We start from the raw sequence: 25,016 nt of genomic DNA on the forward strand, positions 1-25,016 counted from the left end.
AGCCTTCTGAGCTCCTGGAGAACGATGAAGGCTGTGGAGCTAGAACCTTATCAGGGTTCTAGAGCTTTTGTCAAGGTTCTAAAATGTGCAGGGAGGCTCCCTACTTCTGATGGTCACCCTCCAACTTGCCGAGGGCGATAAGTGTGATGTATTTTATAGCATGCTTGCAGAACACCTGGAGAGGGCTTGTATGTCATGCAACTCAAATTTTTGTTTGCCTGTTTAACCTGTGATACACCTCTTACCTTTCTACACAGAAGTATACTCAAGTTCACATCCAGGGTGCACCTGCCTCGTGGACTGCACTAATACACTACTCAAGGTAGCTACAGACAGAAGTTGCTACCTCGCATGAGTAGGGCTAGGCGCTATCTGGTTTTCAACATTGTGATATATCACCAGCTAAACATCACAATATATCACAATGTCTGAAATTCACGGCCTAGGACCCTCATACCTACAGGACCGCTTCTCCCAGTATGCCCCACGGAGGATCTTAAGGTACATAAATAGCAACACCCTAGAGGTCCCAGGCCCTAAGGAGGTCAGATTAGTCTTAACCAGAGCCAGGGCTTTTTCAACACTGGCTCCGGCCTGCTGGAACGCTGTCTCCTGAGACCAGGGCCCTGCAGGATCTGATTTCTTTCCACAGGGCCTGTAAGACAGAGTTGTTCCACCTGGCCTTTGGCTTGGAATCAATTTGATTCCCACCCCCCTCTTTATTTTTCCTTTCCTCTCCTGTGATGGAACTCCTATTTGGGGACTTCCCTGGCTTTTTCCTGGCCCATGTAGGACCAGTCTGGATAGTTAGCCTTGGTGAAGACTTGATGTTTTCATCCCCCCAAAATTTTTTGATTTGAGTTTCCATTGAAATGAGGCTTCATTTTAATGTTTTAATGTTGTATTTAAATCTTGTTTTTTAAGTTGTAGTTCAATCAATTTGTTTTTATATCGGTTATTAGCCACCCTGAGCCTGATCTTGGCTGGGGAAGGCGGGGTATAAATAAAATTTATTATTTATTATTATTTATTAAATAAGCTATGTAGAGTCATCGGCTGGCTTCACTTTTGTTCCCACATTGTGATTTTTGCATAGTACACACACATCATGATTTGCAGTATATTACCAGGTCAGAAGCTATGAAACCAAGATTGTATCATGATATGAACTTCAAACCGGTTTTGGACGATATATTGATATATCATCCAGCCCTAGGCATGAGCCTTGGTTGCATCTGTGAAACACAGGGGAACCTCTTTTGCCTGTAGTATCTATGACTGTTCAGTGCAGTTTGGTTTCTTTGCAGCATGAGGGTTGGACCTGGGTTGGTCTGCAAAGAATCACTTTCCCATGTTGTCCTTTCACCCACAAAAGTAAGCATTTAAACCAAAGTCGCACGAAGTCAAGTCTTAATACAACGTGATTTGTCCTCTTATGGAATTACTATTCTTCTGCTCCAGGTTTACCCCTTGCACAATGATGCTTCCAGGCTAATTTCCTGGTTGCGGGGTGTGTCTTCTCTTCATCTCCCCCACTCCCAGGTCCATCAGTTTATTTCCGGTGGTGGAAGATAGCAGACTCCAGTTCCTGATGTAATTTCTCCTCCTTTCACCTTAATCTCCTTCCTCCTGTACTTCTTGCTAGGAATAACTACTATCCCTTCTTCCCTTGCTAAGGATATATGCCGTGCTGTGCTTGATAAAGGGGCAGTCAGCAACTGTTTCTGTGGGTGAAAACAGACATTGTTATTCTCAACCATGGAGCCATCTGCAACTGTCATTCCCAAACTGAGTACACTTGCCAGGGTGTGGGTGGGTGGGAGAGGGAGAGAGAGAATCACCAGTGTCATGCAGAATTACCTAATAGAACAAAGGATCCCAAGAGGCTCTGGGAGTGCCTCCTTTCATTTAACCTCTGCTGCTAGGCAGTTCTGTTCCTTGGCACTGGGAGTGATTGACGGCATCGTACGTGATGCCAAAATGACCTGTCCTTAAAGGAGGTCGCCCATTGCATCCCTGCCTGAGTCCCTGCTCTGAGTGTGCCTACTTCCAGAGCTTTAATTTCATTGTACACAGGTTGTATAATGACAATAAAGGTGTTGTTGTTGTTGTTAGAGAGTGAATTGTGCGTCCTGTTTTAATTTAAAGGGGAGGGGGTGGGTAGTGTTCTTCAGTGGCCAGGCTTTTTGGCCTCACCAACCTATGCCAGTTTAAGGGAGCCCCAGTCTCTGGAAGAACCCCTTCCCAGGGACTTTGCAGGCACTGGAGGTTCAATCCACCCAATGCTTCTTTCACTGCATCCTACCCACTGAGAGTATAAGTTATCCAACCCAGTGCCTGTGTCCACATGGTGCCAGGCCTGTAATTCTTCTTCTTTTAATGAAAAGGATGCCTGCATGATTTGCCTGAGAGCGCCATGTGTTGATGTCAGACCTGTCCTTGGGGCATCTTCCTGTTAAATCTGATTTAGCAATAAAAAAATAAAAAATAATAATCTCCATATGGGAAATAGGAAGGAAGGAATACTTTTCGTTTCCAGATTTGCAGCTGTATACTGAATGTACATCCAAGAATTCACACTATATAGGTTGCAGTCGTCTTCATTATACAGTAGTACCTTGGTTTAAGAACAGCTTAGTTTATGAACAACTTGGATTAAGAACACTGCAAACCCGGAAGTAGGTGTTTTGGTTTGTGAACTTTGCCTTGGAAACAGAACATGTTCCGCTTCCTGTTGAATGTGTTCCATTTGTAATTTGAGTCCCTCGCTGCTATGGGAAAGCACACCTTGGTTTAAGAACATTTTGGTTTAAGAAAGGACTTCTGGAACGGATTAAGTTCGAAAACCAAGGTATCACTGTACTGACACCACCTGAATCAATGTTTGTGTTGTTACTGAAGCCGCGTTGTTGCATGAATCTCTGGTGTTTTGCGATTCCTGAATCAAGGGATACACTGCCCACTCCTCCCCTTCTATTGCCCGACAACAGTGCAGGCGTGGCCTAAATTGGTGATTTTCAAACTTGTGGTTTGGGTTCCTCAGAAGTATGCCTCGGTGAGAATATCAGTAGTGGCTGACAAGTTTTCCTGACCAGCACTTCCCTTGCAATGCACAGTTACAGATAAGGATTGGTTACATTCTGAACAGCACGCTTAGTTTACTTGGGGACAATGGTGAGGCTCAACAGGCCCAGCTAATGTTCTGCATGAACTGACAGTGGTTCTTAGAACGTGGCTTAGCTTCCTCTGCAACAAGCAGTCTGGGGACATCTATGGTGGACATGATGAGGTCCCCTGTTTGGTTTGAAAAACACAGACTTAAATAAGCAGAACCACTGCAATTTTGGAGAAAGAATCTCTTACAATTTCAGGCCAGCTGAGTGGAAAGAAGTTATATTATCATGGCCGTAGTAATAGACTGTTGGGCAGCCGTGCGGCCTCCATTCTGACCAAATCATGCCTTCCTCCATTTAATTAACCAGTGTGCCTTTCTGTGTTTTCTCTCTAGCCGGAGTGGACACCCATTCTTCCTATATATCGCCCTGGCTCATATGCATGTGCCTTTGACGTTGGCTCAGCCAACATGGGACCTGCCTGGACAAGATCCATACGGAGCAAACCTGAGGGAGATGGATGCCCTGGTGGGACGAATAAAAGACAAAGTTGACAGCACCGCGAAGGAAAACACGCTCCTCTGGTTCACAGGTGAAGCAATATAACCCCAGTCACTGTAACGAAGATAGCTTAGGCGGCTGGTTTTAGGGGGAATGTTATGAGGCTTTCTTTGGCTTCAGCTGCGCTAACACAAAGCAGCCTGAATAACTTAATAAATATGAATGTACAACACAGTGCCTTGTTCCAGCAGAATGTCAAATGGCTTAGTTGTGGCGTGTTGGCCTTGGATTCAAATCCTGCCTCAGCCATTAAGCTCAAAGGGGACCTTGAGCTAGTTATTATCCCTGAGCCTTATTTACCTCACACAGTAGTCTTACGGAAAACTAGGGGGAGGGGAAAGAATCTGACCAAAAAATAAAAATAAAAAAGAAGAAAAGGAACATTTGGATAGGGCAGATTTCAGTAAGGGTGCCATGGCAGTTCTCGCAACCCAGGAAAAGAACTTCAGGGTCTCGTAAAAAGAGGGGCGAACTTTTAAATACAGTAGTACCTCAGGTTAAGTACTTAATTCGTTCCGGAGGTCCGTACTTAACCTGAAACTGTTCTTAACCTGAAGCACCACTTTAGCTAATGGGGCCTCCTGCTGCTGCTGCTGCTGCATTGCCGCCGCACGATTTCTGTTCTCAACCTGAAGCAAAGTTCTTAACCTGAAGCACTATTTCTGGGTTAGCGGAGTCTCTAACCTGAAGTGTATGTAACCTGAAGCATATGTAACCCGAGGTACCATTGTATTCGCCCCCTCCACCCTGTGACAAGTTCTACTGCACAGAGCTTCTGCCCAAATTGAAATCGGAGTGGATGAAGATTTGCTGTCTTCCCTGACTGGCAAAGGCTTGGCATTACCCTGAGTAAAGACTTTGTCAGCCAGGGATTTTGAAGGGTTTTTTTGGCAGCTGCAGACAATATTGTTTCTGTTGCCAAACCCCCCCACAAGCTTCTTTAAAATTGGCCCAGAGCAACGTAAAGAAGCTACGTCACACACCGCTGTGTTGCATAGGCCTGGTTTCAAGAGGTGTGGGGGCAAAACTGGAGGCTGATGGAAAAATCTGTTCTTTCAGGAGGACCCTTTGTCCCCTTGCCCCCCCCCCACCCATCCATCCGCCAATGGCTGCCATTCATTTCTGTAGGGGAAGAAAAAGGATCCTTCAGTTGGTTTAAAAATAAATAACTACCTGACATCTTCAAATCTCTCTCCCTATCCCCCGCTAAGAACCTGGGTAATTTCCAAGTTGATCTGAGGGGAGCTTTGAAAAACTTGAATAAACAGTGTTCTCTTGTATGGTCTTTAGAAATTGTATAACACGCCATCATGGGCTGCCAATTTTTTGGGGCCCATAAGCCTATTTGTAAACCAGATTGAACCCTATAATCTGTTGCCTGTAATGGAATGCTTCTTTCAAGCCTAATTTCATCGGTGGGGTAAGGAGGGGACCTTTCAGGCAATAGGGAAGGCCCACTTTTCCTGTATTGCAGGGCTTTGGACTACCTGACCCTTGGAGACCCTTCCAGCTCACATCAGACTTGACCAACCTGGTACCCTCTAGATGTTTTGACCCACAACTCCAGTCAGCCCCAGCTAGCCTCAGGTTGCAGAGAAGGGACTGTCAGTGACTTTCAGTTTGATTAATTGGTCGGAATATCCTACCTCTGCATATTACATTCTGTTCTTGAAAATATTTCTTCATGTGCTGTGTCTCGTTCTTGTGTGAAGCTACCCATGCTCTCCCATCCAAGGATCTGGCCAGGTCTGCAGCTGCTTAGCTTCAGTAACGCTGGAGGAACACGTAGCTCTGCACACACTCTACTGCACCCTGCACATGACAGTCTTTTGAGGGAGCTTCCGCTTGCCCTCAAGCTGGACTGAACCCAAATCTATTTGTTTGACCCATAATGGGATGTGTGCCTCAAGGTGATCTATAGATTCATGCAGCTGAGGGCTTAGTGCACTGAAATCTGCTCTTCTCTGAGGCAGCTGAAAGCCTGTCACCCAAGCCCCTGTTTTCTTGAACTTGTGCAATAGCAGAGTTAACTCGACAGCCCCTCCAAGTGTCCCTATTTTCCAGGGATGTCCCTGATTTAGAGAAGCTGTCCTGGTTTCTGATTTGATCCCAGAATGTCCCGCTTTTCCTTTGTTGTTGTTGTTGTTGTTTAGTTGTTTAGTCATCTCCGACTCTTTGTGACCCCATGGACCAGAGCACGCCAGGCACTCCTGTCTTCCACTGCCTCCCGCAGTTTGGTCAAACTCATGCTGGTAGCTTCAAGAACAGTGTCCAACCATCTCGTCCTCTGTCGTCCCCTTCTCCTTGTGCCCTCCATCTTTCCCAATATCAGGGTCTTTTCTAGGGAGTCTTCTCTTCTCATGAGGTGGCCAAAGTATTGGAGCCTCAGCTTTTCCTTAGGATATTCCTATTTTCACTGAAGAAATATTGAAGGGTATGGAGTTATCTGACCCCCCCCCCAAGCCATCTGAAGGCAATCTTGTATAGGGAAGTTTTTTTAAAAAAACGTGTAATGGTTTATTATGTTTTTATACATGTTGGAAACTGCCCAGAGTGCCTGGGGCAACCCAGTAAGATATGTGTGGGGTATAAATAGTAAAAAATATCATTATGGAATGGGACGTCCCTGTTTTCATCAGAGAAACGTTGGAGGGTATGACTCGATATGCTTAGCCTCCGAGCTAAGACTCATTCCATCTCTCAGTGCTTCATTCAGGACTCTTTCTATTTCACATTCCCAGACTGTGAAACTTGGGAACATGTCCATTATTGTTGGGTTATCTTCATTTGACTGTGTCATTTCAGTCAAAAGGATGAACCTTGTCATCCACGTCTAAAAATTAAAGCACAAATCCCTACTTAATTGAAACGGAATTTCCAGTCCCTAAATCCATTTTTAATGAGATCACATTTGGCTCATTAAGATCCAAGCCTGAATCGTTTCCTTTCCTTATGTTTGCAACCCATAGACTGGAAGGTTGGTTTTCTTCCTCAATAAATATATATATGGTACTCTTGTCTTGAGTTTCTTCTGGTTCCTGGAGAGAGTAGTGACTCAGGTTGGATCCACAGCATACATTTAAAACACTCTTAACTACAGTGGTACCTCAGGTTACATACGCTTCAGGTTACAGACTCCGCTAATCCAGAAATAGTACCTCGGGTTAAGAACTTTGCTTCAGGATGAGAACAGAAATCGTGCTCCGGCAGCGCAGCAGCAGCAGGAGGCCCCATTAGCTAAAGTAGTGCTTCAGGTTAAGGACAGTTTCAGGTTAAGAACGGACCTCTGGAACGAATTAAGTACCACTGTACTTTAGCAATCATGGCCCCCCCCACCAACCCCCCCCCGAATGCTGGGAACTGTAGTATGCTAAAGGTGATGGGGATTGTAGCTCTGTGGGTCGTAAACTACAGTTCCCAGCATTGTTTTGGGGAAGCTATGACTGCCAAAATGGTATAAATGTGCTTTATGTGTCTGGTTGGGGTGTGATAGATGCCTTTGAGTGACCTCACTGATGCTCAGACCTGGCTCTTTTGAAAAGCTTGACATGACTGAAGGAGCACTTGGTCCCTGTCCTACAACCAGGCATCTGGTTCCTGGACCATCCATCACAGGACTTGACCACTACCTTCTACTCAGTTTCTCTCAGGCCGCAAGGCAGCTTAACTGATAGGGTGGCATTTGTGTCATTGAATTTATTAAAACAACAACAACCTATAATTAGTTATTCTAGGTAGCATATTTATCACCTGCTTGTTAACTTCAATAGCACCCATCCATTCTGGCAACCATCTTTCCTGGGTTTCTTCCACACTAACCCTTTTGTTCAAAATTGTCATCCTTTGTATCCCTTAATTTTTAAAAAATATTTATATAATTTTCATTTATATACATTACAACAATTATTTAACAAAGTTTTAACATTTTTGACTCCCTTCCCCCTCTTTCTGCGGTTCCTTGCATTTATTTTCGTCGTTTCCTGCATACTCTAAATTGCCTTAACTTATTCTTTTAATCGTCTATTCTCATATATTTTTTTAAAACTGCAAGTTTTTACAGTGATCCTGCCAATGTCTTGATTTGTTTACAGTTTGTAAATACTCAATAAACCACTTCCATTCCTTTCTAAAAAGTCTGTTGTCTTTCAAATAATTATCTTTATATAGATTTATATTTATATAGATTTATATTCTTTGCTGTTAACCATACACAATAAATACCTAACCTTCTTTTCAATCTGTAGCCCTGATATATTTTGTAATTTATTTTTACTATCATCATTCATGTTCTTTACCAGGAGCTTGGTATTATCTTTATTAATTTTAAAACTTGCTATTTCTCCAGAAAAATTGATCTCTTCTAATGCTTTCGGAATTAACTCTGTTGGTTCTTCTACCGATATCACCGCACCATATGCAAATGATTTTAATTTGTATTGTCTCTTTCCCACCCTTATTCCTTTAATTTATTCTTATTCTTATTCTTTGTGCCAAAACTTCTAAAACTAATATAAAGGTGACAGCGTACAACCTTGTCTAGTGCCTTTAGTTATCTTACAATTCTCAGTTGATAAGTTATTTACTATCAATTTTGCTGATTGTTCTGCATCCTTTGTAACCTTTTAATAAAGAATCCAGAGGCCCACTGCCGCTACACGGAGATGGATTAAAGAAAAGAAAATACAAAATTGGTCCCACCTTGTAGCTTGACCAGTGGCAGCTAGGAACAGCTAGGAGCTAGGTGGAGTCATTGATCTCAAAAAAATGTAGACTCGTACAAGCAGGCCAGCTTCTGTTTTGACTTAAATGTTTGTTTTGGACTTCTTGGAAGTATGTAAAGGCATGGAGTGCGGGGGACGACACCGGCCCACAATGGTACCCGCCTGAGAGGTGCCGTAAAGCGCTCTGGCTGAAAAAAAGGACAGGGTACCAGCCCATTTAGAAGCAAACAAACAAGCCATTTGCCTGCAAATAAAGCCTCCCTTGAACTCTGGTGTTTCCTGAATGTTCTTGTGACTCTTGCTTTTTAAATTATTTTTTAGCTCGGTATAAGCCATTATATTGGTAACAATATTAAAAGGAAGCTTTTTGTACTGCCCATAATCATTCTTTGGAAGTACAGTGGTACCTCAGGTTAAGTACTTAATTCGTTCCGGAGGTCCCTTCTTAACCTGAAACTGTTCTTAACCTGAAGCACCACTTTAGCTAATGGGGCCTCCTGCTGCTGCTGCGCCGCCAGAGCACAATTTCTGTTCTCATCCTGAAGCAAAGTTCTTAACCTGAAGCACTATATCTGGGTTAGCGGAGTCTGTAACCTGAAGCGTATGTAACATGAAGTGTATGTAACCTGAAGCGTATGTAACCTGAGGTACCACTGTAGCTTTCTTAACGTATTAAGGTTCATTTGAAGGGGTTTGATGGGGAACAGAAGCATGCTCTATTAACTTTCTTGCTAGTTCTCCTTGTTTTGGATTAAAAGGACTTTCCCGTTCTGTTTTCAACAAGGAGTTTTCTTTCCCTCCTAGGAGATAACGGGCCTTGGGCTGAGAAGTGTGACTTTGCGGGCAGTGTCGGTCCCTACACGGGGAGATGGCAAACAAGAAGAGGTAACTAACTGCTGGCACTCATTCGTTTCTAAGGCTTGTTCGGCTCTTTCGCAGCACGTGTGCAGAAATCAGGATCTTGTTTTCTATAAGCTCCCTTATCAAAATTCAGGCAAAAAGCTGGAAGGGAAGTTAGGATGTATCCTCTGTTTCAGTCCAATAGCACTGACCTCTTCCTCCTTCACTGGTTGTAGCACCCTTGCCATGGAAGACTTAGATCAGGGAGGCCCAGCATTTTGGGGTTGGGGCATTTTTGGGTTGGAAAAATAAAGTACCCATTTCACAGAATACAAACTGGTGCATGCCCTCCGACATTTATCTGATGAAAATACAGACGTCCTACCTGCCAACCTAGCAGTTCGAAAGCTCGCCAAAGTGCAAGTAGATAAATCGGTACCGCTCCGATGGGAAAGTAAACGCCGTTTCCGTGTGCTGCTCTCGTTCGCCAAAAGCGGCTTAGTCATGCTGGCGACATGACCCGGAAGCTGTACGCCAGCTCCCTCAGCCAATAAAGAGAGATGACCACCGCAACCCCCGAGTCGGTCCTGACTGGACCTAATGGTCAGGGGCCCCATTACCTTTACCTTACTCACTAGTAGCAGTAGTAGTGATGATGATGGGAGTAGTGATGATGATCCACTCTGGGAGGCTTCCGACATATATGAAAACATAATAAAACATTATACATTTATAAACTTCCCTTTACAGGACTGCCTTCAGATGTCTTCTAAAGGGTGTATAATTATTTATCTCCTTGACCAGGGGTCAGCAAAGTTTTTCAGCCATGGGCCGGTCCCTCAAACCTTGTGGAGGGCTGGACTATATTTTGAAAAAAATAATAATGAATGAATTCCTATGCCCCACAAATAATCCAGAGATGCCTTTTAAATAAAAGGACACATTCTCCTCATGTAAAAACACTCTGATTCCTGGACCACCCGCAGGCCGGATTTAGAAGGTGATTGGGCCGGATCTGGCCCCTGGGCCTTAGTTTGCCTCCTTGGCTCTAGGGTTGCATAACTCCATACCCTCCAACATTTCCCCGATGAAAATAGAGATGTCCTAAGGAAAAGCGGGACATTGTGGGATCAAATCAGAAACTGGGATGGCATCTGTAAATTCAGGACTGTCTCTGGAAAATAGGGACACTTGGATGATGCTCAAATAGCAAAATGTACACACCCAAAGCCAAACAAAACGAAGAGCTCCTCTACCCTAAACAACCAACTGGAACATCAGAAAGTGTCTTATACTTATATGCGTGTTTTAGCTGTCTTGGACTTTCAGATTTGCTCATACAACATTGAACACAGTTTTTGAAGTGCTTGCCAGTGGATTCATAGAAGAGGAAATTTTCTTGTATTCTCACTGTCGCTGTGGTTACTGGGGATGGTTCCCACTTGAGAGGGAGTCCTTGGACTCGATAATAATTTCAGTGTTCCCAGTTTTAACTTTGATGTACTAGCCAAAGTTCAAATTTTGATGGGCAGTGCCCTCTTAGCGGGGATTATCTTAAAAATAGCACCACATGTTTACAGAGAGATAATACCCAAAGATGTTTATTATCAGTTTGTAATTCACTAGGAGAGATACTGACAGACTGTCTCTCATTCCCCGCAAAGCGCTGGAGTTGTGATCTGGATTATTTTGAAGTGGCCTGATTTTTCTCATGGGCTCAAAGTTTGTTAATGCATTGTGGAGCTTGGTTTCCTTCCTTCTTTCCTTACCCCTTTGATGCTGTGTAGTGAGCAGATATTGGGACCTCCTTGTTATATGTAAGAAACGCTGATGAAAAGCGATCTCCTGCCATCATTTTGATTTCATCAGGAGAATAGGATCCAAGTCTTGCTTTGCCCTGAAATGACAGCGATGCAGTGCCATGGCCTTTTCTGCCGAGGAGGAGATTTCAATGAGTCAGTGCTGAATGAGGCACATACAAGATACCTCTATACTGTGTCACCCATATTGGAAACATCTGGGAATCAGTGTAGGCATCTTGTTCCTATTCTGGAAATTATGAGACCGGTTGGAAGAGGAGAGCACACACAAATTGGATTCCTACAAATTGGAATTCAGTGTCGCGCTGAGCGGATCACTCCGTCAGCATAAGCATTTCTGCTTGTCTACTGGAGTGATGGGATGCGGGTGACGCTGTGGGTTAAACCACAGAGCCTAGGGCTTGCCAATCAGAAAGTCGGCAGTTTGAATCCCCGCGATGGGGTGAGCTCCCGTTGCTCGGTCCCTGCTCCTGCCAACCTAGCAGTTCGAAAGCATGTCAAAGTGCAAGTAGATAAATAGGCACCGCTCCGGTGGGAAGGTAAACAGCGTTTCCGTGCGCTGCTCTGGTTCGCCAGAAGCGGCTTAGTCATGCTGGCCACATGACCCGGAAACTGTACGCCGGCTCCCTCAGCCAGTAAAGCGAGATGAGCGCCGCAACCCCAGAGTCGTCCACGACTGGACCTAATGGTCAGAGGTCCCTTTACCTTTACTGGAGTGATGTCCCCTCTCCTTTCCCCATATACTGTTCTGGTGTTTCTCCCGCCCTTCCCAAAACAATTAGAGAGGGATGCAGAGTGCACAGGCATGGGGGGTGAGAGGAGGATGAAAGCCTTGCTGTCCTAGCAGGTCTTATTGTGCTGGCTCTCGCAAGTGCAACAACTTGGTTGAATCTGGCCCTTCTTTATTTGTTTAAAAGCTTTTTTATGTGTTGCTTAATAGGCCAAAAATCTCTCTTAAGAAGTTGCTAATCTCTGATTAGTAACAGTAGTGATTTCCCTCCAACAGCAGCTTTGGGAAACCGGGATTTTTACTGGGATCATTGCAACTGTGCTGAAAGCTCATCAAAAATGCCCCAAAACAAACTAGCAGCTGCAGTGCTGACCGAGTCCGAGTGGTGGAATTTATGCTCTCTGATAGAATACAGAGACCCCAAGGTGTTCACTTTAGCATAATTCTGCTTGTTAGTTCCATTTATCGGTATTTGGTTTCACTGAAACGTTAGTTTTTTTCTAAGAGGTGCCAAGTTACCCAAGAGGCTCCCTTTGTTTTTCATGCCTTTGAAAACATCTCTCTCATTGTAAAGATAACTCTGATCAGATCTGCATCTGTGTGTCTCTTTTGCATTAGTGGGATTATTTATGTTGAGGTAGGCAAGAGGCCACACTGTGAAGTATTTGATTCCTGCTTCTAGTACACACTCTCTCTCTCTCTCTCTCTCTCTCTCTCCCTCTCTCTCTCTCTCTCTCTCTGTGTGTGTTTGTGTAAAGTCATATTTCCCCAGTTGCTCTTTGAGAGCAGAAGCAGCAGCTATTTCCACATATGTTTCCTGTCCGTTTCCAAATATAGAAAGGAATGGTCTGACATTTATAATAAAAAGCTGCCGCAGAACTTACAGTCCCGGGGCTTTGCTGTCTTCATTTAAAATCCCTTCCCCGCTTCTAAAACTTCCTCTCTGGCCATACGACTTAACTTCTCATTTATTTCTGGAAATTAGTTAACCAGTTCGCATCTCTAAGTGCCATATTTCAACCCAGCATCTCACTATATCACAAGGGTAAAGAACCTATGGTCCTCTGCATGTTATTGGATCCCAGGTCCCATCAGCCCCACCCCATGCTGTACAGTGGCCAAGGAATGATGGGAGTTGTAGTCTGGCAACATTAGTTATTCCTTATTTACACAGCATAAAACAAATCACATCTTCAAATTAGGCATGTGCTGCCACAGGATGTGACGGCCAAGAGCTCAGAGGCCTTTGAAGTAGATTAAATTTACAGCGGATTATGCTTTTAATGGTTGTTAGTCATAATGGCTAGATGGAAGCTCAAGATTCAAAGGAAGCATACTACTGAAAGCCTGATGTTGGAAGTCTCGAACCAACAACGAGATGTCTGTAGTCTTCCTGTCCTGCTTCCCAGAACCATGGGAAGGACTATAGCTGAGTGGTAGAACACTTGCTTGGCATGCTCAAGGTTCAATCCCTAACACCTCCAGGTAAAATTGGGAAAAGCTGAAATTCTGGAGAGTGGAGGAAAGGTGTTTTGGGCTGCAAATCCCATTAGCCCCAGCCAGTGTGGCAAATGGCCAGGGATGGTGGGAGTTATAATCACCTGCCTTTCCTTCGGAAGCAGAGGAGAAAATATCTGAGGACAGCCATGGTGATTAGCTAAGGGCGAAGATGGTCAGCTAGTACTCTGGTGCCGAAGTGGTGACAGTGGGAGACAGTGTTTTCAACACCAGCAGTATAAATATAATCCCAATGCCTGGTCTTCTGCACCTGTGTCACCACCTGCATTTTGAACTAACCACAGACTTGAAAGGAAGCATGTACTGCATGTGGCAGTGGTCTAATCTGAAGGCTACCAAAATATAAGAGACATAGCCAGGTGATCTCTATCCATAAGTGGCCACAGCAGGTGCACTAAGCTCTGCTCCAAACCACCAGGGCCCCTTCCCTAGCCTGTGAACCTCATTCTTCAGAAGTAGTGCAGCCCTGTTCGGAATTGGTTGAAAACCACCCCTCTAAAACGGCAAACTTTCCAACAGCAGGACTGAACTTGAGCTTTGGGGGTGAGTCTTACAATGTTTGCATGAGCTATAGACAAGCCCTAAAGTCCTCCAGAAAGCATCTCAATATGTTTCCTGGCAAAAAGTTATGCGTGCAATAAATCAAGTGACATCCCATGCCCTGGTAATTTTCCATTTTGGGCCTTTCCAGGGGGTGTATTTGGGTTTGTCCATCCCCACCCCCTCTCCCTTACAAGGAAACATTCTGTTTTCTCTCCTCCGTCAGATTTCCCCCAGAAGCCTTGGCCTTTGTAATTTAATGCAACAGGATGCTTGCATAACATTTGATTATTGAAATAAATGCCACAGGCCTGTGTTATTTTGCGTGGATGGGCACTTCAGCACAGAGTTGGTCCAGAAAAAGCACCTTATTAGGGCTGGTGCGATTTGTACCCTTTGTGTTTACGGACACTGTGCTTTGGGGAAGAAGGGAGGTGAATGAGCTTGTCAACAAGCACTCATCGTTTTTGATTTTCGAAAGGGCGGGGGAGGAAGTCACTTGAATTGAGTTTGTTTCATTTAGCCTATTTGCAAAGCAGAGCCTTTCCATTAGAAAAACAACAATTAGCCAATGCAGCTACAACAGAAAGCAGCAAACATCTCTTTTATCTTTCTTCAGCTTGAATGTGAGGAGTGTTCCCAGGGTTTTAGGCAGCCGTATCCAAACCTAGGCCGGTGTTGTAAACAAAAAAATGCCCATCCAAGAGCCCATATAGAGTCCTTACATAGGTTCCCTATTGGTAGGAGAAAATAACAGAGGCCAACCAGAGAATATTGAGAAGCAAAGCAGCTAGTAAGCTTGATCTTTATTGATCTGTTGCAACAGGGTGCTCCCCTCACACGCAGGACCCCAAAAAATAGTGTGCAAGGCCTTATAAAGGCTTTTGAAATTGCCACCCTGTAGATCAAGACCACCCCCAGAAACATCATACATACATCACAGAAGGTGTGTAACCTAAGACCACCCCTCAGATATATCATACCTATATCACAGAAAAGGCGGTCTAAACAGAAATTTGAATGTTGTTTTTCTCCTGTCCTTGTTTATCTCCTGCCTGGCAGGTTACTAGACTGGATTGCCTGCGGAGCTTGGCCATTCTTTTGTAGTGATAAATACTTAGTTCCTGGGCCAGGTCACAGGCTCACACCCTATTCAAACACAGACATACCCTTAAGACAGGATTTGTGAAGAAAAAGACAATGGGGAGGCTTTTCCACTTTGACCTTGCAGAGAAAACATTTGCTCAGTTTAGGAATCAAAATGGCTTCAGGTCGGTCTTCCTGTGCTGATCTATGTATGTGCTTGGTTGGTACACTTATGAACATTACCATATATCTAAGGCCATAAAATTCCTATCATATGGGAAGGTGTAGTTTTCCAGCTTGTACAAAGAGGCTGGGTGTTGCCAGTCTTTCCCAAATTTGAGTCTCCTGCTGTTTCTGGACGACAATTCCCATGATCCCTCACCACTGGTCCTGCTAGCCAGGGATGATGGGAGTTGTAGTTCAACAACTGGAGACCCAAGCTTGGAAAACACTGTGTTTAGATGGTGGGGCCAGGGGGAAAATTGAGTTCAAAGTGCTCTAATCCTATTTGACCTACTCCCTCCCTTCCCCAGAGCTTATCAGTTTTGTGAGGTGGAGATCAGGGCCTCAACCATGATTGCATTTGGGGCAGCTCTACCTACTTCCACCATTCATTCCCACCCCCATGTATTTTTTATTAACGATTTCTTGGTTTACAGAAGTATGGGCAATATCTCTTTTTTCAAGTTGCATTTTCTACAGATCAGTTTCATTTGTTGAGACATTAGTGTTACCTCAGAAAGAAAAGAGGGAAAGAGGTGGAGGGGGCCATGGTGAGTGGGTGTGGGGTCCAGTGGCAATATTTCTATTTTACTTAATGTATGTGTGGGGTTTTGTGCCAGCATTGCTTGTGCAGGTTCTCTTTACTATTCGCTTGTGTTCCTTTGGTGGTGAGCGAGAAAGGGGTTGGCCTAGGGCAGGCCTCTTCAACCTCGGCCCTCCAGATGTTTTTGGCCTACAACTCCCATGATCCCTGGCTAGCAGGACTAGTGGTCAGAGGTGATGGGAACTGTAGTCTCAAAACATCTGGAGGGCCAAGGTTGAGGAAGCCTGGCCTAGGGTGTGGCTGTTTGTTTGGGGTTGGCTGTGGTGAACTTCGTTTTCATGTGTGAGTGGGGTGGGTGAGTGTTTTTTGAATCAGGTTAGCCACATTGATTCGTATGCTGTTGGTGGATACTTGTTATTGCCTTGTTGGGCTGTGTATGTGATAAAGGGGAGCCATAACGGGGTGGAGGTGTCATCTTGCTTTTGTCCCCCTGTCAGTTTCAGTTTATTGGTTAGTTTTTCTAATATGACTGGTACCCATACTATACTCCCACCATTCATGCATTGAGTGGCACATCTGTAGAGTGGAGCCTATCATGTGACAATCAGGGTTCCACATCGGAGTAAGGAGAGCCTTCATTGCTCAAGCAGCCTACATAACCCAAACAAAGTCAGAGGTCTGTGATGCAGAAGCCGCAGTTAATTCAGAATGCTGCAGCACGGTTGCTGACAGGAGTGAGTGATTGTTTGCATGTAATACCTCTGCTTCGAGAATGGCACCGGTTACCCGCTTGTTACCAGGCCAAATTCAAGGTGTCACAGTTGGTACCTGAAGCCCTTTTGTGCCCATTCCACTATTCTGATCTGCGGAACTGGCACCGTTACAGGGACCGCATAATTCCTCTTCCGCAATTAATCATCATAATAAATTTTATTATATTCCTCCCATCTGGCTGGGTTTCCCCATCCACTCTGGGCGGCTCCCAGCAGAATATTTAAAATACAGTAAAAGATCAAACATTGAAAACTTCCCTAAACAGGGCTGCTTTCAGATGTTGCTTACAATTTTAAGAAATCAGTCTTTTAGTATGGCAGCACCTGCCTGTTGACATGAGACAGACCCCTTCCCTGTACTGTTTTCATGGCCTGCTTAGAACATTTTTGTGCAAATGTGTAGGGGCTAATGTGTCCTAAAATAATTGTTTTTCAATATTTAAAACTGTACAGGTAATTTTGAAACTTATTGTAAACCGTTTCAGAGATTTTTGCTGCAATCAAGCAACTTATATATTTCGTTAAATAAAAACAATTTGCCATCAGCAGCAGGAGGAGGAGGAGGAGGAGAGATCATTTTTAAACAAAGCAGCACGGTCTGACATGGTTATATAAATGTTTATGCAGTCTGGATGTAACAGCTCTACGTACCAAACATTTCCAAATCTTGTTGGGGAAACAAAGCACAGACAAGCCCATCTCTGTCTAGCCCCTGAGGACTAGATGTACAAGCAGAACTGAATCGGAATCAATTAAAGTGTTTCCTGTATGCCTCCTATCTGACTTAGGCAATGAGAAAAAATGTGGATGTTCCAGTGGTTGAAAACAGCTGTGCGACTTTTGAAACTATTTATAAAAAGTACAATGGAAGGCGAAGGTGTTCTTCCTAAATCTTGAAAGTGGAATAAAAAGTTTTTAAAGCGGGGCACCTGCTCTCATGAGTTCTTTTTGTTGTCAGCGGAGAACCTTTGCATCTCCTGGATCAGAGGTCAGCCTTTCCACCCACCTCTCTTCATCCTGACCCTTTGTCAGGTGCACTGTCTCTGAAGCCATGTTTTCGCTGCTGCTGCTGCTGCTGCAAGTGTACACGTTAGAGGCCATAGCTCAGTGTTAGTGCATCTTCCTTGCATGCAGAAAGTCCCAGATGCAGCCCCCATCGTCTCCAAGTAGGACTGGGAGAAACTTCTCTCTGAAATCTTGGGGAAGCCACTGAAATGCCAAGGTGGACAATGCAAAACCAGATGAACTTTTGACTTGGTCTAAGGCAGCTTCCTGTGTTCCTTTGTGTTAAGGCAGAGCGGTCCAAGCCCACTCCCCAACAAGCCTGTCCTCGCTTCCTCCTCTCAGCCACAGCTGTCATTCCCTCCCTGCTATGCCCCTCATCCTGGCAGTGACTCCAGACTCCACAGCAGGATTTGCACTTGATTCCCTACCCCCCATCTATCAGTCGTTCCTTGGTTTTTGAACAGCTTAGTTCTCAAACGTTTTGGTTCCTGAACGCCACTAACCCGGAAGTGAGTGTTCCAGTTTGCGAACTATTTTTGGAAGCCGAACATCCGACAGGGCTTCCACAGCTTCTGATTGGCTGCAGGAGCTTCCTGCAGCCAATCAGAAGCTGCTCTTTGGGTTCTGAACGTTTTAGAAGTCAGAATGGACTTCCGGAACAGATTCTGTTTCGACATTGCACTTTTTGTCCATGCCAAGTCTTTGCCTTGTGCGCATTCACAGCTAGTCCTGAAGGAAGGTTAATGTGGCTGCGAGACCATGATGACTTAACCCAAATTCGGCCAATCCAGCTGGGATGGAGCTCAAGCTTAGCATGCTATGTGCTGCACCAGTACTTTGTAAACATTTATAATCTTCAGGAGTGTCTCCCCCGTCCCCACCCTGTGCATGTTGAAAAAGCTAAAAATATCCCAGATTCAACCTTGAATAGGCCTTGCATTCTGCTGTTGCCAGTGCTGAATAAACTGAAGCATCGTAGAGGAAGGAATTGATGAGATCATTAGAATTGCTGTATCATTTATGTTATGCACTGTTTTGGGCTAGCACAATTTCACATCCCCGTTATTGGATTGTTTGTCTCATTTTTTAAAAGGAGAGAACTTGTCCCCCTGTCTCTTAACTATTTAGCTTTTGTTTTGCGATCTTGGCTCTTTGGGAACTCTCCTGGCAGACAGGCCTCCGCAAATACATTTTCTCTCTTTAAATTTTGCAGGCGGGAGCTCAGCAAAGCAAACGACCTGGGAAGGGGGTCACCGGGTTCCCACGCTTGCCTACTGGGCAGGGAAGATCCCGGCAAATGCCACGAGTCCTGTGATGTTGAGGTAAGAGAACGTAACAGTGCCTGCTGTTCTTCTGGGATCATTTTCAAGATCCGCCTGGAGAGGGGCGTTGATGGCCAAACCCAAAACTGGCACAGGTTTCATGTGGGAAACAGCTGAACTGCTCTGGCATGAACCGGAAATGCTGAGAACATACATTCCTGGGAAGTGGAGGAACCTGCCATTTCCAGAGGGATAAACAGAACAACGAAAATGGAGGTGTTGTCCTGAGTTAACCAGTAATAAACTCTGTTAAGCCCCCACAGATTTATGCAACCCTCTGCACCCTTTAGCTCCTTTCTCAGACCTGTGTGGCAGTGTCAGCAAATAAGGATTAAGAAGAAGGCTTTTTGGGGGGGAGGGGACAAAAAAAACATGTGGCTGTTCAGGGTGAAGGGGTTCAGAGATGCTGGCCACTGAGTCAACAGCTGAGTTCTTCCAAGGGGGTTGTTTTCCTCCTGGAGAACGCTGGGTTTGAAAGTGGCCAAAAGTTAACTTTTGAGATGTTTACTCAGATAAAGATTTCAAAATCCCCGTCTCATGAGAACGGGAGTAAAAATTATTCCCCACTAATAACCTTATGTAACTTCACTTTCTTCTGACCTCACTGCTTCCAACTCTCTAGTACTTCATGCTTCTGATCAATTTGACTGGTTCCTGAAAGCTTGTGCCATAATAAATGTGTTTGTCCCTAAGGCAGCCTTTCTCAAACTTGGGTCCTCAGATGCTACTGAACTACAACTCCTATCATCCTTGTCCACTGGCCATGCTGGCTAGGAATGATGGGAATTGTAGTCCAACAACATCTAGGGACTCAAGGCAGAGAACGGCTGCTGTAAGGTGATGCAATGCTTATTGTTGTGATTGGTAACTGCATTGGTATCATGAATCAAAAACTGCTTACCACACACAGACAAAAACCTATAGAGAGTGCCCACATTAATCCAGATGGCCTGCTGGGGACACTGCTGTTAAGGAGTCAAGGATACTTGCTTCTGTATTGTTACTCTGCATGGTATTTTGTGGATGAGCTTTTTGTTTTCTTGGCCAAAACGGTCAGTGGGAAGCTGACTGTTCAGATCTCACCTCTGTCATTAACTTTGCTTTTGGCAAACTGCTGCCTCTCATCCTCAGCTTCCCCCATACATAAGATAGGATTCTTAATGTGGGGTCTGTCTTACAGTACTGTTGTCAGGACTGCTGAGATGGTCCTGGAAGATAGTACCCACACCCTGAGATCATCTCTTCTGAGGCCCTTCTTCGTGTGCCCCACTCCCTCTATGAGAGGTGCGGAGGGTGGCAACACGAGAAAGGGCCTTCTCTGCAGTGGCTCCCCTTCTGTGGAATGCTCTCCCCAAGGAATTTTGCCTGGCGACTTCATTAGACATCTTTAGGCGCCGGGCAAAAACGTTCCTCTTTATCCAGGCCTTTGACTGATTAACATCTAACAACAACAACAACACTTTATTATTTATACCCTGCCCATCTGTCTGGGTTTCCCCAACCACTCTGGGCGGCTTCCAACAAAAAATTAAAAATACATGAAATAATCCAATGTCTTTAAAATGTGTTGGGAGGGGGTGATTGAGTTGCTTTTGCTTTTGTTTTTGTATTTTGTGTTTTTATATTGTGATTTTGTCTGGAGACCTGCAGGTATATGGTAGTATATAAATTTCAACAACAACATTATTATTGTTGCTATTGTTATTGTTGTTGTTGTTATTAATTAATATTGTTGTTGTGTTGAAATTTATATACCACCCTATACTCGCAGGTCTCACAAGATAAAATAACAATATAAAAACACAAAATACATTATTATTATTATTATTATTATTATCATCATCATCATCATCATCATCATCATCATCGATGTTGTTGTTGCTGTTGTTGTTATTTAGACCATCACTGAGTGTGTTTGCCTGGCTGGAATAGTCTGATAACGCCCCAGAAGGCTGTGTGTGAGTGTAAAACTATCTCACTGTACAGAGGTAGAAATGCAATCTATTGCTCCTCCTCCTTTTGCCTCCAACCCACAGGCTGGCATGTGGTCCTCAGCACTGAAAACTGTGGTTACTGGGTCTTAAGTGTAGATGTGGAGAGTGCAGGCATGCCCTCTTGTTTTCCTAAAGTGGTACAGAGCTTTGCATTCATAGGCAAACATCTGAGCAGTCACAAATGGCGACAGGAGCTGTGGGATCTATTTTGCTTCCTGCTGTTGGTGGCGATGCTTTGCAAAGTGCCTTCAAGAGAGAGGAATAGGAGATGGGGCAAATGGGGCATTGCGCTTGGCAGCAAAGGAGGGGAGGGTACAGGTCCGGGTTGCCACTTTTGTTTGGGCAAAATACGGGACAGGTCAGGCAAAAAAGAGGGGAATTTGTGGGTGTAAAATTTACTTTTACCTGGTGCAGAAATGAGTTCAAAGCAATCCACTGCAATGACCAAATGAATCTGTCAGTCACTGCAAGCCACCCAAGAACAATATGGAAAGGAAATCTTTCCCACCTGCTGGATTTCTGCCTGCCAGAAAGATGAGAAACGTAGAAACCCAGCCAAAAGAGGAACGAGGGGAAGAGATAACGACAAATTCTTAGCTTTGAAGGGGCTGAGGCTGCTGCTCCGGGGAACGTTTTGCTCTTCCCTCTTAGAGCCATCGGCAAGAGCTCGGCCCAATCCATAAGAGCCAGCTGCAGGCTGCTGAGCTCTATTGGCTAACCTGGAGTATCAATCATCTGGCTTAACTTCTGAGGTGCCTAGCAAGCTAGGCTGCACAAGACAAGCATGTTGGGGTGAGTGCACAAAGGAGGAAACTTTTAATGCCCATTTTATATTTTCCATGACTGAAAATGGGGCAAAAGGCATCCCAAACAGCACAGGGGACGCTGCTGTTCAAAACGGGGCGACCCTGTTTTTCAAAGGGATGGGGGGCAACCCTAGCGCAGGTGCATCTTGTGAGGTGTTCGAAAGGGATCGTGGCCACCATCCCTTCCCCTAAACAGCCCCTGGTGGTTGCTCTCCTCCAAGTCACCAGTAGCCAGGAGCACATAGTTCTGCATCTCCCATAAGGAGGGGAAAGCAACACAGGGAGCAATCAAGGCTGTCACTGTCTATGCTTGGGAACCAGGTGCTTCCAAGGCCAGATAGCAACAGTGTAAGATGCTCCCTGGGGTGTCATCTCCTTGGCACCACTCCTGGGAGACAAAATCTCGGGAAGCTACGGCACAGCTAACACTTGCTTGAGAACCAAAAGATAAAGCACAGCCTGAAGTAGGTGTGAGTGTTTAAAAACCGTTCTGCTTGTGTCACAGGTTCCAGCAGGTGACAGTCAGGGATTGCCTTGCCCCAACGTTGCCTTCTCCGACAGCACCAGTGATTTCTTTTGAAAAAAATCAGGCATGCAAGGGCAAAAAGAGGTGTATTGTGTCAGGGCCTTTTCAACAGTGGCTCCGGCCTGGTGGAACGCTCTGTCTCATGAGACCAGGGCCCTGCAGGATCTGATTTCTTGCCGCAGGGCCTGTAAGACAGAGTTGTTCTGCCTGGCCTTTGGCTTGGAATCAACTTGATCCCCTCCCCTTCTTTCCTTTTTCCTTTCTCCTCCTGTGATGGAACTCCTATTTGGAGACTTCCTTGGCTTTTTTTCTGGCCCACGTAGGACCAGTCTGGATAGTTGGCCTTGGTGAAGATTTGACGTTTTCATCCCCAAAAAGTTTTTGATTTGAGTTTCTACTGAAATGAGACTGCAATTTAATCTTGTTTTTAAGCTGTATTTTAATCAGTTGTTTTATACCTGGTGTTAGCTGCCCTGAGCCCTGTCTTGGCTGGGGAGGGTGGGGTATAAATAAATTTTATTATTATATAACCCCAGGATATTTGCTTTGGGATTGTAATCTGGCCTCGACCTGCTGGTAGAAACATGCTCACATCAATTCTTGTTATTTATGCTCTTTCCCTGGCTTATCTCGCGGGCTCAGGACAGAATCCTCAAAACAACTCTGTGAACTGAGACCATTATTTGCCCAAGGCCAACTGTTGTGTATTTCCTGGCTGTGTAGGGATTTGAACCCAGGAGCCTAGGGAACCAATACGATTTCACCACCTTCTGCTCTGGATATTAAGTCATCCGGGCAGGAGCAAGCTGCTGCTGACCTCTTTATGTTGCATGCATCTTATCTACTTCCCTGCTCTTGGCTCCTGTCTGCACATCACCTTTGCTTACCATCCACTGTGTACCTGGCTTAGATGATGCTCTTGATGCTCTTGACGGTGCCTTTGGCTATTGCCATTGGGAGTGGGCTTTTCTGATTTTAGGACTTTCTATCTCTGATCCCTGCTGACAAATGTCCGTATAGTTAAAACTATGGTTTCCCCAGTAGTGATGTATGGAAGTGAGAGCTGGACCATAAAGAAGGCTGATCGCCAAAGAATTGATGCCTTTGAATTATGGTGCTGGAGGAGACTCTTGAGAGTCCCATGGACTGCAAGAAGATCAAACGTGTCCATTCTTAAGGAAATCAGCCCTGAGTGCTCACTGGAAGGACAGATCGTGAAGCTGAGGCTCCAATACTTTGGCCACCTCATGAGAAGAGAAGACTTCCTGGAAAATACCCTGATGTTGGGAAAGATGGAGGGTACAAGGAGAAGGGGACGACAGAGGACAAAATGGTTGGACAGTGTTCTCGAAGCTACGAACATGACCAAACTGCGGGAGGCAGTGGGAGACAGGAGTGCCTGGTGTGCTCTGGTCCATGGGGTCTCGAAGAGTCGGACACGACTAAACGACAACATCCCTGATCCCAGCTTTTTGGACCCCAAGTCCCCAAATAATAACAATACTTAGAGTAAATAAGGACCACTAGATCCTTCTTGTTGTTGCTTTCAACAGTGGACATAAATCTCTTTGGGATTGCAAGGGTAAATCCACTGGAATAATAGCAGTGATAATTGGGCTTTTATTAGTAGTTGTAAATGAGTTCCTTGGGTGTGATTTCCTTATTAATTGGCATTATGTAAGCCCCTTTGGCCACGGAAATGTCTTTCCGTGAACCACAAAAGTTATTACTAATGCCATTAATTGCTGTGACATTTCAGTCTTCTGCAGGCTGTTTCTAAGGAGTTAGCCCAGAACGCTGTCACAATCTGACCACTTATGCGAAGCCTTGAGGCTAAACGCTTTCATTCTCCGCTGCCTCCTTATGCTGAGGTTTAGAAAAGGTGCATCAGTGCTGGTGTGTCACGGATACTGTATGGTGCTTGTAAGCTATATATTTTGGAGTTATTATTCAACGGAAAGATTGGCAGTAGTACAATCAGCCAGCCATAATTACAGAATCGGAGCCTCAATAAAACACATGATAATGAGTGACATGTTATGATCTAGTGATCGTAACAGGTCTTTGATAGCTGGGAAGATAGCTATTGAGAGGTAGAGCAAAAAAATGTGGCCCAGAACTGGAAACAAGAACAAGTACCAACACTAGAGGAGTGGAGAATGAAACTGATGGACTATGCAGAACTGGACAAATTGACAGGAAAGATCAGATATCTACGAGACCAAAAGTTCATTGAGGACTGGGGAAAGTTGGTGGACTATTGGGAAGGTATAAGTGATAGAGAAATAATGTTAGTGGCATTTAAAGAAGCTCTGTAAAAGTCGAAGAAATATTGCAAAAAAGAAAAACAGGCATCAAGGCAATAGTGAACTTAAGAAATGTGTATTTAAAAATTAAATTTGGATGATTATCAGAGAGGCTGAAGGAAGTCCAAAAGTGAAAAATCTGTTAAAGTTGAAATGTGATGTGTTATGTATTTTTTATGTGGAAATTAATAAATATATATATAGAGAGAGAGAGAGAGAGGTAGAGCAAAAATGTAAAATGGCAACCAAAGTATTTGTGTGTCAAAAGCTCACTGGAACAAAACATTCTTGAGTATTTTTTGCATCAACAAGTATGCAGACAAGAGCATGCTGCTCTGAGAATGGATTGTTCCAGTGAACTATCTAGTGGAATTGGGTGCCTTTCCCCAGAAATGAAATGCCTTCCTCTCTAAGCGTTTGGTGCAATTCTAGGATGCCTTTTAAGTCTTACTGTGAAACTCGGAGATTGTCTGTGTCGAATTGGGGTTGCTGAAATCCTAGTACATAGAGTGTGTTAGAAACTTGGGACCAAGTTACATGTGACGTTTGCATCTAATGTAGGGGCAAGTCCTGTGGTATTTTCTTTCTG

General features: G+C 44.5%; 1 protein-coding gene across 8 annotated transcripts in view; it reads left to right on the forward strand.

The window, feature by feature from the left end:
- The window catches only part of ARSG (arylsulfatase G), a 125,498-nt gene that overhangs the window by 65,751 nt on the left and 34,731 nt on the right, over window positions 1-25,016 (forward strand). For 7 of the 8 annotated variants that reach the window (XR_014153303.1, XM_081849746.1, XM_081849744.1 and 4 more), the window contains 3 exons: window positions 3,509-3,705; window positions 9,200-9,280; window positions 18,687-18,795. Coding sequence is in view for 7 of the 8 variants with exons in the window: in XM_081849746.1 (XP_081705872.1) it covers window positions 3,509-3,705; window positions 9,200-9,280; window positions 18,687-18,795 (387 nt within the window). In the remaining variant the exon portion in view is untranslated. The remainder of the gene's footprint in view (window positions 1-3,508; window positions 3,706-9,199; window positions 9,281-18,686; window positions 18,796-25,016) is intronic. The other variant, XM_081849745.1, reaches the window with a different exon arrangement.

This window comes from Podarcis erhardii (genome assembly GCF_964252035.2).
Source record: "Podarcis erhardii genome assembly, chromosome: 2".
NCBI lineage: Eukaryota > Metazoa > Chordata > Lepidosauria > Squamata > Lacertidae > Podarcis > Podarcis erhardii.